At 33.4% G+C, this 16,258-nt stretch overlaps 1 protein-coding gene across 1 annotated transcript; it reads left to right on the forward strand.

The window, feature by feature from the left end:
* Positions 1-109: 109 nt before the first annotated feature.
* LOC105215332 (uncharacterized) lies at positions 110-15,248 on the forward strand. The gene is made up of 3 exons (XM_011189181.3): positions 110-568; positions 13,889-14,089; positions 14,160-15,248. Exons 1-3 carry the CDS (start codon positions 502-504, stop codon positions 14,369-14,371), a joined length of 480 nt encoding a protein of 159 aa, XP_011187483.1. The 5' UTR covers positions 110-501; the 3' UTR covers positions 14,372-15,248.
* Positions 15,249-16,258: the final 1,010 nt, after the last annotated feature.

Genomic DNA, 16,258 nt, shown 5'->3' on the forward strand with positions numbered 1-16,258 from the left:
CGAACGACGTCACTTGTGAAAATATGAAAATTACTATGCATGTTGTTGTAAATGTTAGAGCCGTTTGGCGGTGCTCGCTTTTCTAGTCATTTGGGTGGTTGGTGGCTTCTTTCGTCGGCACAAGCAGCTGCTCGCTTTAGTCGACGTCCACTAGAGAAAGTGTTAGCATCGCGTTCTACTTGCCGCTCACGTGCGAGTAATTACAAGAAAACTATTGCACATTGCTTTGAGTTTAACGGTTAATGGCGCCACATTGTCGCGAAAATAACTCAAATATTTAAGAAGAAGTTAATCGGCATTAAACTGCTTCGTGATCTGTGAAGTGGAATAGAACAAAGGCAATAATCTTAAAAGATATCTTGAGATAGATATAGATATAACTATAAAAGGCTAGAGAGGCCCCAATTGCTCAAGGTCAAAGTGGTACTTTGAAGTAAAACGGAAACACCCTGCAGTCGTTGCTGATACTTAGCCGGAAGTAAGCGATTGCTACAAAGAAAAATGCAAAAGGACTTGAAAATTGTATTGGGCGGAATTTGCCTTATCTTGGCGGTGCATTTTAGTAAAGGTGGGTATTAGCAATTCTTAATCTTTGGTTGTGAAAGATATTTTATAACAAGAACTCTATGAAAATTAATGTCCATCTATAAGCATTACGCTTTTAATTTTAATGCGGTTGCCTAAAGAGGCCTTCATAAATTCAGAGGTAGTTTCAATTACTCTTCATTTCAAGATTGATACCTGATTATCACGGTAAATAAGTGAAGAAACTCAGTTAAATCTAAATAATAATTTTATTGATATTTGAGTTAAACTCGGTAAGGGAAGAAAGTCGTATAAATCTGCATGAAACGAGCAATTGATATTTTTTCAATGAAAAAAATATATATATATATTGCATTTCTTCCTCTCATTAAATATTTATAGTTTTCCGAAATAACAAATATTCGCTTTAACGAAAACCGCTTATAACAAACAAGCAAATTTGTTACATTGAGTACCTTAAATAATGAACATCGGAGATTTGTAAGTACTCGGTTTGACGAACAACATGAAGAAGACATATGAAGAAAGAGAAAAGAATCAAATACCATCGAACCAGAATTAAAAATAAAACTGGAAAAAATTCAAAAGAAATGTGCAAATTGAAAAAATGTTGAATTTTATAAAAAAGCTTAAAATTATTGATCAGCACCAAATAGAAGTATAAGTGTCAGAATTGGTCCATTTTGGAAGAATTTATTGGATTTGAATTGTTTTGTTATGGTTTTTCATTTTTTAACAAATAATTAATAAAAACAATTTATTAAACTGCAAATTACTGATATATAACTCATTTTTATTGATAAAAATACCTCTAAGTGAGTACTCGTTTTTTTTAATTCGATATAGCGAAAAGGCCTGACAATTAATGTGTTCGTTATTTTGGAAAACTACTGTATTAAACTTACATAAGTCGTACGTAAGACAATTCTAAAAGTTTTCATTATGGCAAAACTGTAAATTTGTTCAAACTAAGTTGGAGTTATTGTGGAAAATACTAAGAGAAATTATACCTTCCTTTTTGATCATATGAATTGACCAATGCAATTTCGAATTGGTCTTTCTATAGAAAAGCAAATTTAAGTTATAAAATACAAAATAAATTCTTATTTCTTGGTCGCTTCAATTTCGGGCATACCAGGCTAACATGTAGGGCACAAAAAGTTCTAATAGGTGACACAAAAAAGAATTACAGCGCACGCTCGAAGACGGGAACTAATTAAAACCAAGCCAGCTCAAATTTGCGAATTGTACATGTTTTCGAAAACCCAAAAATATAAGGTAATTACACATTTAAATTCAGGGTTCTGGATTTTTCTTTCAACACTAAAGCACTCTATTGCCAGTTCTTATTTCGCAAATGGCTAAACAAACGTTAAATATATTTTACAATTTTGAGCAGCGCTAAATTACGTAGTTTTTTCGATTTCCGATAGTCAATGCACAAAAAACTTTCATCAGTAAATATTTTAGAAAATGCTTTTTAAAATAGAGGCGCGATACACGATACTCCTGCGCAGTGGAATTGAATAACAAAATATTCATTTAGTCGATGCCCACTGTCGACAAACATAAACTGAATGTAAAGTAAAATAACGTAAACAGGGTTTCAGATCTAATACTTTTCATGACATTCGTTTCAATAATCGATGAAGCCAGTTATACCTAGATAAGTGCTTTAACATTCCAGTGGAACTCCCAGAAACATTTTGCCCAAAGATAAATTTTACCTTTGAATAGCCAATCTTCAGATAGTTGAGACGAAACGATCTACAAAAAATTGGACAACTAGAGAAAAAAGCTTAAATTTTAATAATAACCAGCGAGTTGTAGAATATTGATAAGTTGATATCCTAAAATCACCTTTAAGAAATAAGCAAACTAGAAATGAATAAAATGTAATTTAAATTATTTATTTGTTAAATAATGTGTCCAGTTTTTGTGGGGATCAACATGCTATTAATTACGACGTCCAGCCATTAAATTTAATTCCATCCAAGCGCTTTCATATAACATAAAAGTCATGCCATGTTATGACCTTTCCTTTCCATTTACTTATTCCTTGTGATAAATGATTGCTTTGGTGCTTTAATGTAAGAAGCATTCATCATAAGATCGCACTTACTTACGTACATAGACGTATGTTTATGTTTAAGCAATATGGTGTTCTTTAATGGACATTTCTTTGAAGCGATTAAGTTACACATATTCATCATCTACATACACTAACATAGATAAGGACACATGAGTATCTACTTACAAAAATTAATTAGGCTCGTAAGGATAATGATTAAATTAAAGCTATAAATGATTATTTAACGGGGATATCATATCACAAGGGACAAGAACTCAATCTACGACACACCCTTTGAATGAATGTGAATGAAGAGAATTTCTGAATTTCTTTTAAACAAATAAATTTTGTATTTCTTAATAACATGATCTAAATGCAGAAACAATTTTCATAAATAATTGCTAGCTAATTAGGAGAAATAATAATTATAAAATTCTTTATCGGTTGCTCGCTTTAGTTACGCTATTTCATGTTGATCTCGAAATAGTTAGGCTTCAAATCTACAATGTTAAACGAACTATTAATTACCCAATTTATAGACAAACACTTTAAACTCCCGCATGGTTTTCCGAAATGGTTTTTTTGCCATTCTCTAAAACCTGTCTACTTCGCGAACAGTGCTCCATTGGTTAGTCCAAGGATTAGTCAATTAGTCAATTTTTAATTCACTTCAGTTCACTGTTCAAATGAATTCAATTTGAAACAATTAATGCTTTGAAAATTGCTTAAACATACCTTTTAACTCTACATGTATATTTTATACATGGTTATTCAGGTGACGGTATGGCTTTCAATATTGAGCATTTCCAGTTGAGACCTTCGAATTTTAACCGCAAAACAGCATTGAAACAAAAATGTTATTAAACCCAAGGGGATCCAACAGATCTCGCATCATATAGATCTCGGTTATTCACAAAGAAAATGTTAAATAAAGTTAACAAGCAAAGTACAAATATTATTGTATTGAATAGCGCTCTATAGTGACTATTATGATGTTAGTAAGATCAATTGCAAGTAATAAAAACCTATTCATTAAAATCCATTTACGTAATTATTTTCCTTTAGTTAATTGCTGATTTTGTTGATTGAATTCAAAATCCAAAAGTTCAATGCTCTGAACTATAGAAAAATATAAATTACTTATTTTGATTTTAAACAATTTATTAGCTGTCAAGTAATTTATTTGAATATGTTGGTGTACTCAATTCCCTTTGAAATAAAGATCCCAAGGACAAAAGTTTCCCGTGAAAAATTTTTAATTACTAATTGTGTTGCTTTTCTGTGTACATCACTTAATATATTCAAATATACGAGTGTATCTGATCAGGCACGACCGCTAAGGTCGATTTGAAATTCAATTGAGATATTTTTAAAAATATGCGCTTAGAATTCAAATACATCTCACCAATTGTTCGGGCTCTCCTTTAAATATATTGATGCTGGGATTCTAAGACAATATTTTATGCTAAAACGTTTACTAATTTCAAATATTTCTATAATTGAGTTCAGCTGTTTGTCGGCGCTGATATACACTACGTATGGCATATGTCAAATATTTTTTATGAGTGTTTCCCCTGAACCTTATTTTTATGAAAAGAATACAGAAAAAACAACTTCCTCGAAATTTCATATGTCTGAGAGATTTTATTGAAAATAATGCCTATTTGCATTATCATTCGAAAACTTGCTCTCATCTGATAATACTTTCTTGACTAAAGTCTATATATCAGCCTTAGGGAATTCATTTCGCTTGTATTATGTTACAAATGCATTATGACTCGTAGCGAACAAAGATTCCTCTAGAATAGCTTAAACAGCTAAACAGTCTGCAATTCTTCAATATTTGACATTAGAAATAAATTAAAAAAAAAAACATTTATACTAACCGATTTTTCTTTAAACTGAGTCAGTAATTTATGAATAATAAATATTGCAGACAGGCGGTCCGGTCTGAAGGGAGCGAACGTGGAAACAATCAATTCAGGCAAATTTCTTTATGGCATGTACACGCAAAAAGCCATTTATTCAAGGTGTCGATGCCAAGGCAATCCATTTGGGCATATCTATATACATATTAGCGTATGAACATATACAGCTAGTCGTATATATTTATGTCTGTTTATATATGTATACGATCACTTTACAGCCACTTGTGGCTTTTAATGCGATTTTTAATACTTTTTCGCAATATATTGAAATACACACATACACAGATTCGCCGTGGATTAATGATGCACTGCTGGATAAACGGTGCTTTATTATTTTAATTTCTCTCTTTATATGAGTTATCTTGCCATCCATACACAACCTCAGCAAATATAAACAAATAACAAAGGAAATCAAAATATTAAATGACGTCGCTGCTTTTGCACTGCGTTCATATATATATTTGTAGGTATATTTATATACACCCTCCACAAATTTCAAATGCAATCTTTTGCATTTTTTTACTAAATAAGTGTAGACAGAGTTGAATTCATATTACTCTTTTGGGGTTTACAAAATACACAACAGTAACATTTATTGTTGTTATCGGCTGAAGAGATCCTCTCTAAACTATTTCGATTACTTTGTTCCTCTGTTAATACCCTCTTTAACCTTGAACCGCTAGACTATGTTTCGGAAGTAGCTTCTTATGTCAATAGGGATGCGAAAGTATCGAAGTTTCTTCAAAAAACATCGAAATCAAAAACAGCGGTCAATAAAACATACATGTATCGAAACATCGGAAACACACTTTTTATGTCAACCCACAGAATCCAATAGAGTTTTAGTGATAGAAGTAATAGCTGATCCAAGATACATTTTCTCGTCAACTAAAAGTTTTTCTTTTGGTCATAACATCTTTAAAATACAGTAATTTGAATCTAGGTTCTAACGTAGTGGCCAACGCCAGAATTAAATTTTCACAATAGATCATAAAATTAACCGCAGTATTTTGCGAAGCGAATGGGTCTGGAGGTGAAGACGACAAGGACAAGACGAAATATCTCCTGTCATCAAGTAAACAGTCGGCGGACTCGCGTCTTGGCTCCCACGTCACTGTTGACAGTCATAACTTCGAAGTTGTAGATAATTTCGTATACCTGGGAACCAGTATCAACAACACCAACAATGTCAGCCTCGAAATCCAGCGCAGAATCACTCTTGCCAACAGGTGCTACTTTGGACTGAGTAGGCAATTGAACAGTAAAGTCCTCTCTCGACGAACAAAAACCAAACTCTACAAGTCCCTCATCATTCCCGTCCTACTTTACGGTGCAGAAGACGTTGGACGATGTCAACATCAGATGAGACGACACTAGAAGTTTTCGAGAGGAAAATTTTTGCACACATTCGCCTAACGAATTTTAAGAATTTTACAACAAAACGAATTAAAATATGACAAAGCGTTTCCAAATAGAGGGTTTCGGGTTAATACCAGAAAAAGTATGAAGATGTGAAGTAAAATTTTAGTACAAAACATCGACATAAAATATCTTTGAAAGTGGAAAATTTTTCAATGTAAATAAATGAGAGCACCTTTCCGGTCTAATATTATGGTCTTCTAAAAGGTCTAATTATAATATTAATAGATCAGTAATTGAGATTTAGCGATGTAAGCCTTCGAAAATTCGAACGGCATAAAACATATTTAAAATTACTGCCACAAGAGAAAACATTTTTTCAAAGATTTCATGCGAAGCGAAGTGCGATAAACAATTGTGTAGTAAAGCAAAAGTCCATCGCATGTGTACTGCCCCTCCATACAAGAATAGGTGAAGACTAGAAAATTGTATCTTTTATAATTTTGGCATAGCTGCGCTGCGGAGGGCTTTGAGGCAATAAGCCACTTGTAATTTTTCAATTCTACAGGTGTTTTTATTTATGAAGATTTGCTTAAACATACAAACGTGCATTTTTCGTTGGTCTTGTGTTTTCCTTGTCTGTCGGCTGGCGCGCCGTTTTGCTCCGCCACAATTAATTACTTTGTTAAACAATTTTAAAAACAATTACAGAATTTTCCGACGCATATGTATGTATATAAGTATCAGCAAGGTGCTTGGAAAAAACTTGTGACCTTGAGTAAACAGATAAAGTTACACATTGCAATTTATTTCAAAACACCAAACACAATCACCTTTAAATATTTGAATATTTTTATGAGATTGCTTATGTTTTACGTGTGCGGTTTGTTATTAAATTATATTTTTTTGATGATGCTAAAAGAAATACAAACATTGGCTGATAAGCTTTCCAAATTCCAAAGAATTTCAAATATTTTTGTATTACTATCTCATCTTTTTCTTTTTCGAATAGAGGCATTCGCATCTAATCGCTTTCAAATTTTTAATATATTCAATATGCCCGTACATATTACTCCCCGTGGCCACTTTAGATGAGGGCGTTAAGCGCGTTACTAAGTCGATGGTGGATCGTGCTGAATCCCGTACGACATCTAAAGTACTTAATTCCAGATTCTATAGTATTTTTAGTCACTATACAAACATGTGAACACTTGTTTGAGTGACTGTGTATCTCATATATCATATGCATGTACATACATTCATACTACTACTGGTATAAATATGTTTGTATATATTACATCCCACAAATACACTTTTCACAATTAGTTTTAATAAAAAAATCAACGAAAGCTATAAAAACCTCAGCTCTAATGTGTAATAAGTGCGAATACTTGTGTGTGTATGTGTTGTTGTTATGTTAATTTACCACAAATAAAACCATTCACAACAAATTGGTAATTAGTATAATGTAAATGTTTACACTAAGGCAAATTTCCACAGTTTACACGCATTTTATTATTGGCGCAGAATTACTTAACAGAATTGTTCATCAAGCAAAATATTGTTAATTCTAGTTTGAAAGGGAAAGGTAAACAAATAATTGCTGAAATGTGTATTAAATCGACGCGATAGGCAAGCGCATTTATGGTATATTGGTATGCACACGTGTTCTTTGTGCCCGGTTGGAACAATCGAGTATTTCAAATATTTTTAGGTTTAGTATTAATTACATAAATTAAAGGTCCACGAAAATGCAATGACACACATAAGTAATTAAGAATAAAGGTAAATAAAATGCTTTCTGATTTCATTCTGAGACAACCAAGTGGTGGAAATATTTTATTTTTAGTTACAAATAACTTCTTGTTTTTAAATGCTACGAACAACACTTGCTTCAATGGTTTGACAATATATTTATATTTCGATAATTCTAGGGTGCAACTTGTACAAAGTTTTCTTGATGGGTCATAACTTTTCCATACGCACATACATATATAACCATATATATTTGTGTACCCGTAAATAGTTTCAAAGGTAAACAAAGGCACTAAGCTAGTAATATTAACATAAAGGTGGTCCATATGTCTAATTGAGACTTTTTTTACCGAATGTCACACGGAAGGTCATAGATTTTCATAAAGCATCAGAAACCCTAAATACCAGGGTAGAGATGGTACAGAAATGATGCACCATGACTGGAATAAATTATCCGATTGTCGTGAACTCTGCTGCTTATGGGTCAAAAAATATATCTCAGGAACTACGGATAACATTGTTTTGGCATACAATCAATACAATCGACTGAACAACCTAGCCTACTTTCCTTATAACACAATTTTCTGATTCGTTCACTTTACGATATATAAATTAAGCATAAATTAAGGAATAAAACTTTGCACAAATATTGCATTTCTAGTGTGACTTCCGATACCGAACATGAGAACCTCAGTGCTTGTGACTGTTGTTTTTTACCTAAAATTTCATTAAATGTTTCATATATTGTTAAAAAAAATCAAAGAAGATGAGTTTCTTATAATTGTGTGCCAATTTACTTTGGATGTTGATGGACCTAATTTAATCGGGAGTTAAAATTCTTACTGGAGTTATTCCGTTTTCTTAAAATAGCATTAATATTTCTAAAGAATATACTCTCAGTAATTAAAGTAATTTAGTCAAAACCAGAACCACCTTAACCAAATATTAATCTTCAAATATATATTAGCACATAGCATAAATATTTTGAATATATTATTATACATATTCTGACGTAAATTTTATTATAATTTTTGAGTGGGAAATTCCACAGCATTTTTATCAAAAGAACTTTTGAATTTGCGCTGTAAGAATTTTTCCTGCAATGCTATTTACCAGCAATTAACGAATAATTAATAATCCTGAAAGTCGAAATGAAAACAAATTTTTCACATTGCTGCGTTAAAAAATGAAGATTCGCAATTTCATTCAAAATAGCAATTGTGTTCACTTCTTAAAGTGCTCCGTTTACACCATTCCCCTATTTTCTTCAGGAGTAAATATCTTCTGTCGTCACATCGTCAAGCCTTAATCAATTCTCACTTAAAGAAGTGTAAAACAAGATGTCCAACATTTTTCCATACTTAGCTTGTTCCACTATTAAAATAAAGAAATTCCTGTAATTGAGTAAAATGAAATATTAATTAAAGTAAAGGATTAAAATCTAGAAGCGTACGTTTGCTTCCTCAACAAAAGACAACACATATTACGGTTAACAAAAGAAGCACACAATTTCCAACGACGATGGGGATAATAAAATTCTTGTAATCGAAGATGTCTTTCTTAATATATGTCAATATTTAATATTGAAAGAAAACTCTTTTATATGTATAGTATTAAGATTGTTTACACTTTGAATAGAATAACTCGTGGCTTTTATGATAATAAATTGTGGTCATCCATGGCGTATGAGCAACTTGACATGCAAACGTCTCGGCACACCCCCAACAACACCCTAAACGGTGTATGCAATTACTTATTAATGCAACAGCGAGAGAGAAAGGCGACTTAAAAGCTAACCACATCAGCGCCGCCTAGTGACAATTGAAGGCTTTGGTGCGAGTATGAGTATGAGGATCGGTTAGGTCCTCAACAAGGTGTTGTCTGAATTTTCATTTCATTTCGAGGTGCAGCCATGACAACAAACACATACACAGTTGTTCGCCAACTAGGTTATATTTCGCCATGGCAACGCCAACCAAACGAGCGGTCATTGTGCGGTCTGTGTGGGACGTAATGTGTAATAATACGCGATGTATATGTGTAGCCAGAGAAGGAAAGTTGAACATGCAACAGCGAATGAAGTTTAGGAGGAACGGGATATTTTGCGGCTTCCATTGAAGTCATACTTGTGCTACTTGGTTATATATATGTGTAATGTAGATTGATATAGATGGTGAGTGCATAACTATGTTTGCATCATTGTGGCTTTGCCAATTTGTATTAACCCATTTCCATTTGTGCCATTTCAGTAATGCGTGCGGAAATGGGCGAGAAGTTCACTTTTGAATGGTCGTTGCTCTTCGTAGGGCAAACTGTATTTCTTATTGACAGTTTGTATGGCAGTTGAGAACTTTTGAATCCTTCACTATCTCCTCGTCATTACACAAATGGAACCAAATAAATAGCAATTGGGTCAGAAGTCAATTAATCATTAAATTATACCTGTTGACTCAGCGTACGCTTTCGTGTATTATATACCGACATAAACAAACGACCTTATGAAAATCGTGGATGAATAAAATTTTCATATATATATATATATATGAAATATATATTTTTCATATATATGCTAAAAAAAAGCCCAGTCTGAAGTGACATGAGGGTTATTTGAAAATATAACTATAGTGTTTAATTATAAACTTTTGTAAAAATATAATATGTTAACTATGCTCTGCCCTTTGGAATTACTAAGTATTAAACTATACGAGATGGATAAAGGACTGGTTTTCCTTTGTGCATTATTTAGCTTAAAGCTAGGATAAATCGGGTGATCATCATTCCCACTTCCCATACATATAATAGCTGTCTTCAACTGTTAATTGATCAACTAACTGGCCTTTGAATGATTAAAGCGCTGATTTAGATCAATTTTCCATACAAAAAAAAACCTATTATTTCAACATTAATTTTAGATATAGAATATTTATTTATATTATCCATTATATATCCAGTTAATTGTGGATTCATTCATATCGTGGATTTTGCTTAGTTAATGTGATTCCACCACAAAACTATATCCGTAACACAACAATATATTTAAAGCTTTACATTTAATATGTATGTATGTATGTGACGCTAAGAACATAAATAATAAATATTGTCGCCCTCGTTTGTGGTTGCTTCCAAGTCACGTTGTTTGGTACCAACAATTTTAAAGAGTATTTGGTCAACAGCGTTTCTTCTAGATTTACTAGAACCATAATGGGAGTTTGAGTGTGGCGTCAAGCAATATTTATGGAGCCAAGGCAACAGCAACAACCACTACGACCGTCAGACAATGATAACAACAAGAATAATCAGCATAGAAAGCGCTGAAAATTAGAACACGCGCCTCAGCGGCGCCACTTGTCTGGCTGTCCTTTGAAATTGTGTTACTCGGGTAGTTGGAATTGGCGCCAAGCGGTGACATTTCCTGCGAAAGGATTCATGAAAGAAATGAATTGAGGATAATAGTGGAAAGCATTGTATTTTAAAGCGCAGCCAGTGCAAAGTGCATATTTCATTGTTATGAAGACTTTATCACCGAGACATTTGTAAGTTGCAGTTTTCAGTTTTTTTATTCAATTTATAAGCGTAAAGTAGAAGGTACCTCACCCGCGAAGATGTCAATTAATTTTGATTTCATGCGTACGCTTACACACACATATATATCTATATATATTTTCGAAAGAGAAACCAATCGCAGAGCAGGCGTCCAACTGACTGGGACTTCATGTCGGGATGTGCCACTAACTAGTTCACGAGAGTAATAAATTCCCACACTTTCTTTCTTTGTATTTACTCACATTCTGTCACATTCATACATACATACACACAGTCGTACACAATGTACTTATAACTTATACATATATATTCTTTGGCGGTGATGATGTCAACAATGGTTGTATAAAACAAGAGCATATATTCCTACACACACATATGTACATACAGATCTCTATTGGGCCTACATAGACTTTCACCCACAATTTGGCCTTTCACTCCTTGGCAGTAATTTATTTACTTAAACGCAACTGTCTATCTGCTTGTGGACTGAGGTTTTTCTTACACATATGAACATCTAAATACATATGTATGTACTTTGTTAAAATGTAAAAGTATGGAAGAGCTAAGTTCGGGTGTAACCGCACATTTTATACTCTCGCAATTTATTTATTAAATTTTAATAAGATAATACACAAAATAAACCATATTCGGCATAAAATCCCGTAGAATAAAGAAAGTCATTATTTTATGTATACATATACAGTCGAACTTCTCTAACGTGAAGCACCATAATTCACAAAAGGAAAAACTTCTAGTTTTCTTTAAAACATAACATTTTTCTAAAACCTGTTAAATGTATTCTGTAATTTCAGTTGCCATGCCTTTGCCATGCCTTTGTTACATGATTTATGCGATACATAAGTGTAATATCATATTCGCCTTCATACGATATAGAGAGACTTCTTTGAAATGCAGCCTCTATAGTGAAATTTTAAGTTTTGTATTACCCTGGCCGAAAAGATCGATTTAGATATATATGAAATTGTACTTCTATTGCCAATTCATGAGTTGGAGTTATGGAAGTTCAAATTTATATGAATGATAACTCATGGACCGATTTCATTAATTTTCATCAACAAGCTCCAAGATTATATGGTCACTTCTTTTAGCTAAAATGTCTCACATATTAACTGATATATACGGTATAAAGCTCATCGGATTTTTAAAAACCCTAATATTAGGAATTTTGGAGCTAGGGGGCACATTGTATGTATGTTATTGGCGTTCAACCGTTTTGCCGGTTATAGCCGAATCGATGAGAGCGCGCCACTCTTCTCTTTCCTTCGCAGTTCGGCGCCAGTTGGAGATTCCAAGTATAACCAGGTCGCTCTCCACCTGGTCCCTCCAACGGAGTGGAGGCCCTTCCTCTGCTTCCTCCGGCGGGTACTGCATCGAATACTTTCAGGGCTGGAGTGTTTTCGTCCATTCGGACAACGAAGCCGCTGTCTTTTTATTCGCTGAACTATGTCAATGTCGTCGTATAACTCGTACAGCTCATCGTTCCATCGTCTGCGGTATTCGCCGTTGCCAATGTTCTGAGGACCATAAATCTTGCGCAAAATTTTCCTCTCGAAAACTCCTAGTGTCGTCTCATCTGATGTTGACATCGTCCAAGCTTCTGCACCATAAAGCAGGGCGGGAATGATAAGCGACTGAGTTTGATTTTGGTTCGTCGAGAGAGGAATTGCCTACTCTGTCCAAAGTAGCACCTGTTGGCAAGAGTGATTCTGCGCTGGATTTCGAGGCTGACATTGTTGGTGTTGTTGATATTGGTTCCCAGGTATACGAAATTATCTACGACTTCGAAGTTATGACTGTCAATAGTGACGTGGGAGCCAAGACGCCAGTGCGCTGACTGTTTGCTTGATGACAGGAGATATTTCGTCTTGTCCTCATTCACCTCCAGACCCATTCGCTTCGCCTCCTTATCCATGCGGGAAAAAGCAGAACAAACGGCGCGGGTGTTGTTTCCGATGATATCGATATCATCGGCGTACGCCAGTAGCTGTACACTCTTATAGAAGATTGTACCTTCTCTATTTAGCTCTGCAGTTATTTTTTATTTTTTTTTTTATTATTTTTTCCAACATCAAGTTAAAGAAGTCGCACGATAGTGAGGGCACATTATTAAATAGAATAATAGAATTCCTCGATTTCATTATTTTCAGGGCGTCAAGAAAATATTATGTACCAGATTTCATTATTTGAGTAGTTCCTCATATGTCGTTTTTAACCAAAAGCGGGCGACGCCACGCCCATTTTATATTTTTTTTACCGATTTTAGTACTGCTTTTCTCTACTATCTTTTCCTTAGGTTTTCTCGTGTTTTCCTGAGTAAATTAAAATATTTTTAGTCGAAAACTCGAAAGTATACTAACTTAACCCTTATCTTCGTCGCCACATTCGTTTGTTATATGGAAAGTGTGCCAATTGAGGCAGACTGAGTAATTCAAGTAGTTTATAACTTTAATTTATTAGGGACCATAACAAATTTTCAAAAATTTCCTCCAATCATCTTTCCCCTGACAGAATTCTTACTTCGTCGTTTAAAATAAAATGTAATCTTCACTATTGCCTCTCTTAGATAATCTTTAGACGCTTGCTTTATTGAACTATGAATTCTCAATACTCATTTTTAAATTCAATTGCATTTTCAATTTATATTATTTTTTGTTAAATTCTTCAGCGGAGCCAAAGCAGTTGGAATGTTGGCACTGCAGCTCGGAAACAGTTGGCGCGGAGGATTTCTGTGGAGTAAGCTTCGATGAGGATAGTATACCCGATCCCGAAGTGAGGAAGGAACACAACATTAATGTTTTGCGCAATTGCAGCAGTACCACAAATTCCGAACATGAGCGCGCCGTTTGTCGCAAAACAGTTGAAGAGAGTAAGTGCTATATATTCACTTTTAAGTAAATGTAATTGTCGATTTATCACTCTTTCTGTACTCCTTATAGTCAATGGCAAAACGGTTACAAAACGTTTCTGCTACTACACCAACAAATCCGATTCTATGGATCGCTGTATGGAAGAGCCCACCGAAAAGAATGTCGTGCGGACCTTCTGCCAGGATTGTCAAACCGATCACTGCAACGGCGTTGGCAAACAATTGGCCACATGGCTCAGTCAACTGCTGCCACTGTTTTTAGCCAACTATATGCGCTTTTAAACTGTTTATCGAAAAAGTAGAGCGGAAGGAAGTATTTTGAGGTTTTTGTAATTTTAGTTAGGGACTTTACAGTTAATTTTTTTAAATTTAGTCAAATAAGTTTTTAAGAAATGCACTTACTTCGTAAGTTTCAACTGATACTCATGTTTCCGTTTAAGTTCTAGTTTAATTGTAGAATTTCCAAGCATGACTTATTCGTAATATTTAAACTTAGTGCCATTGAGTAGTCTTAGGAATTTATTTAATAAATCTGGAAAAGTATTATTTGAAATGTTGAAAGACATTTAATTACATATGCGCTTAACATACATACTATAAAACTTAACTTAACGTAACTTACGTTGGTTTAATTTAACTTAAATTAGCACAAATAATTCACTCTATGTAATTAACTGTAATATTAAAAGGTACTTAGTCGTGAATTGTGAGGCAGAGAATCCATTGATAGTGTCACTGTATCACAATGACAACTTGCATTTTCAATAAACGATGATTTCATACAAATTCGTGTCTACTTTGGAACGCAGTATCAAATTTCGAATTTAATACAAACCAAAACAATAATGAAAATCAGTAATGAAATCAAACTCATATGTAAAATTATAATTTAAAATTCATTTGATCACGAAGTGTTTGAATGTACTATAACTATAAGTAGACCAGTTGTTGTTAATCGTATTCTTAAAAATATATTAGTCAAACAAACACAGCACTAAAATGTATTAACAAACATGCCGTTTCATGCTACATACTGTATTTGATTCATATAACATACATACAAAAATTTAAAGCCAATGCACTCCAACTTAAAATAACATGCAAAATCCAAATGTCCGCCGATTTCAGAGATCGTGAGAAATAAAGTTCATTAAATAAATTGTTTGGTTTTATTGAAACAATTAACTAATTTATGGTTAGTTTTAAAATATATTTATTTTCAATGAAAAAAATATTACTATTTTCAATATTAGCTTAACACTTCAATGATAAGTGCAACTTTTAAATACCAATCATAGTAAGTAATCTCGAGTCACTTAACCTCGATAAAATTTACGTATATACCGAATGTACATTTCTATGTATTAGCAAATAACCGTACCTCCTAACTGCGAATTAAATCCTCTTGAAGAGCGAATCGATTTATATTATATAAAACGTCCTGTTTTGATATTCGTAAATGTAATGATCGAACTTTTCATCATCTAAGGTTAATGCTCTACATACCTTACCATGTTTATGAATGCGAGATCTCAAGTAGGTGTTTTGTAATGACAACTACAGTAGATGCCTGTCTGTCTATCATACATTTTCAAATACCACATACCACAACATGTGGCATACCACAAGCCATATATTGATGGTGGTTCTAGAACTTTTGACGAAATAGGCATGAACGCTTCAGTATTTGATATATCTACAAGATCAGACAAGAATACTTCTTAATAGAGAACGGATTTTAGAACAGATATTAAAAATTTGAAAAATTCATTCCTGCGCGTCCTTAAATACCTTACAATCACTTCTGCTATGACTCAATCATTAAAATCATTTCATATGCTCGTTTTATTGCTTTAATATTCCCACAAATGTGGATTCTGTGGCAGCGTCCCATAAATATGTTAGTCCCTTACGGCACCAACCCAGTTGGGGAGAGATATTCTGATTTAAATACTTCAAAACTTAAAAAGTTAAGTTCAAAAAATTATTCTTAAATGTATATTAATTGTTTTGAGAGATGGTTTTTTTAACCATATTTATATATTTTATTAAATAATAATAAAAGTATTTCCAATTTGAAATCTGACTTCAGATTCGTACAAGACGGCATTAAATATTAGAAGGAACACGTGTTTTTAATTGAAAATTTGGAACACCCTGGATTAGGGG

This window comes from Zeugodacus cucurbitae, chromosome 3 (assembly GCF_028554725.1).
Source record: "Zeugodacus cucurbitae isolate PBARC_wt_2022May chromosome 3, idZeuCucr1.2, whole genome shotgun sequence".
Classification (NCBI taxonomy): domain Eukaryota; kingdom Metazoa; phylum Arthropoda; class Insecta; order Diptera; family Tephritidae; genus Zeugodacus; species Zeugodacus cucurbitae.

Bases quoted from the DNA above. Each gene is read 5' to 3' on its own strand.
- LOC105215332 (XM_011189181.3), top strand. From the start codon at position 502: ATGCAAAAGGACTTGAAAATTGTATTGGGCGGAATTTGCCTTATCTTG. The intron at 569-13,888 runs GTGGGTATTAGC...TAAATTCTTCAG, and splicing joins GGCGGTGCATTTTAGTAAAG to CGGAGCCAAAGCAGTTGGAA. The intron at 14,090-14,159 runs GTAAGTGCTATA...TACTCCTTATAG, and splicing joins TCGCAAAACAGTTGAAGAGA to TCAATGGCAAAACGGTTACA.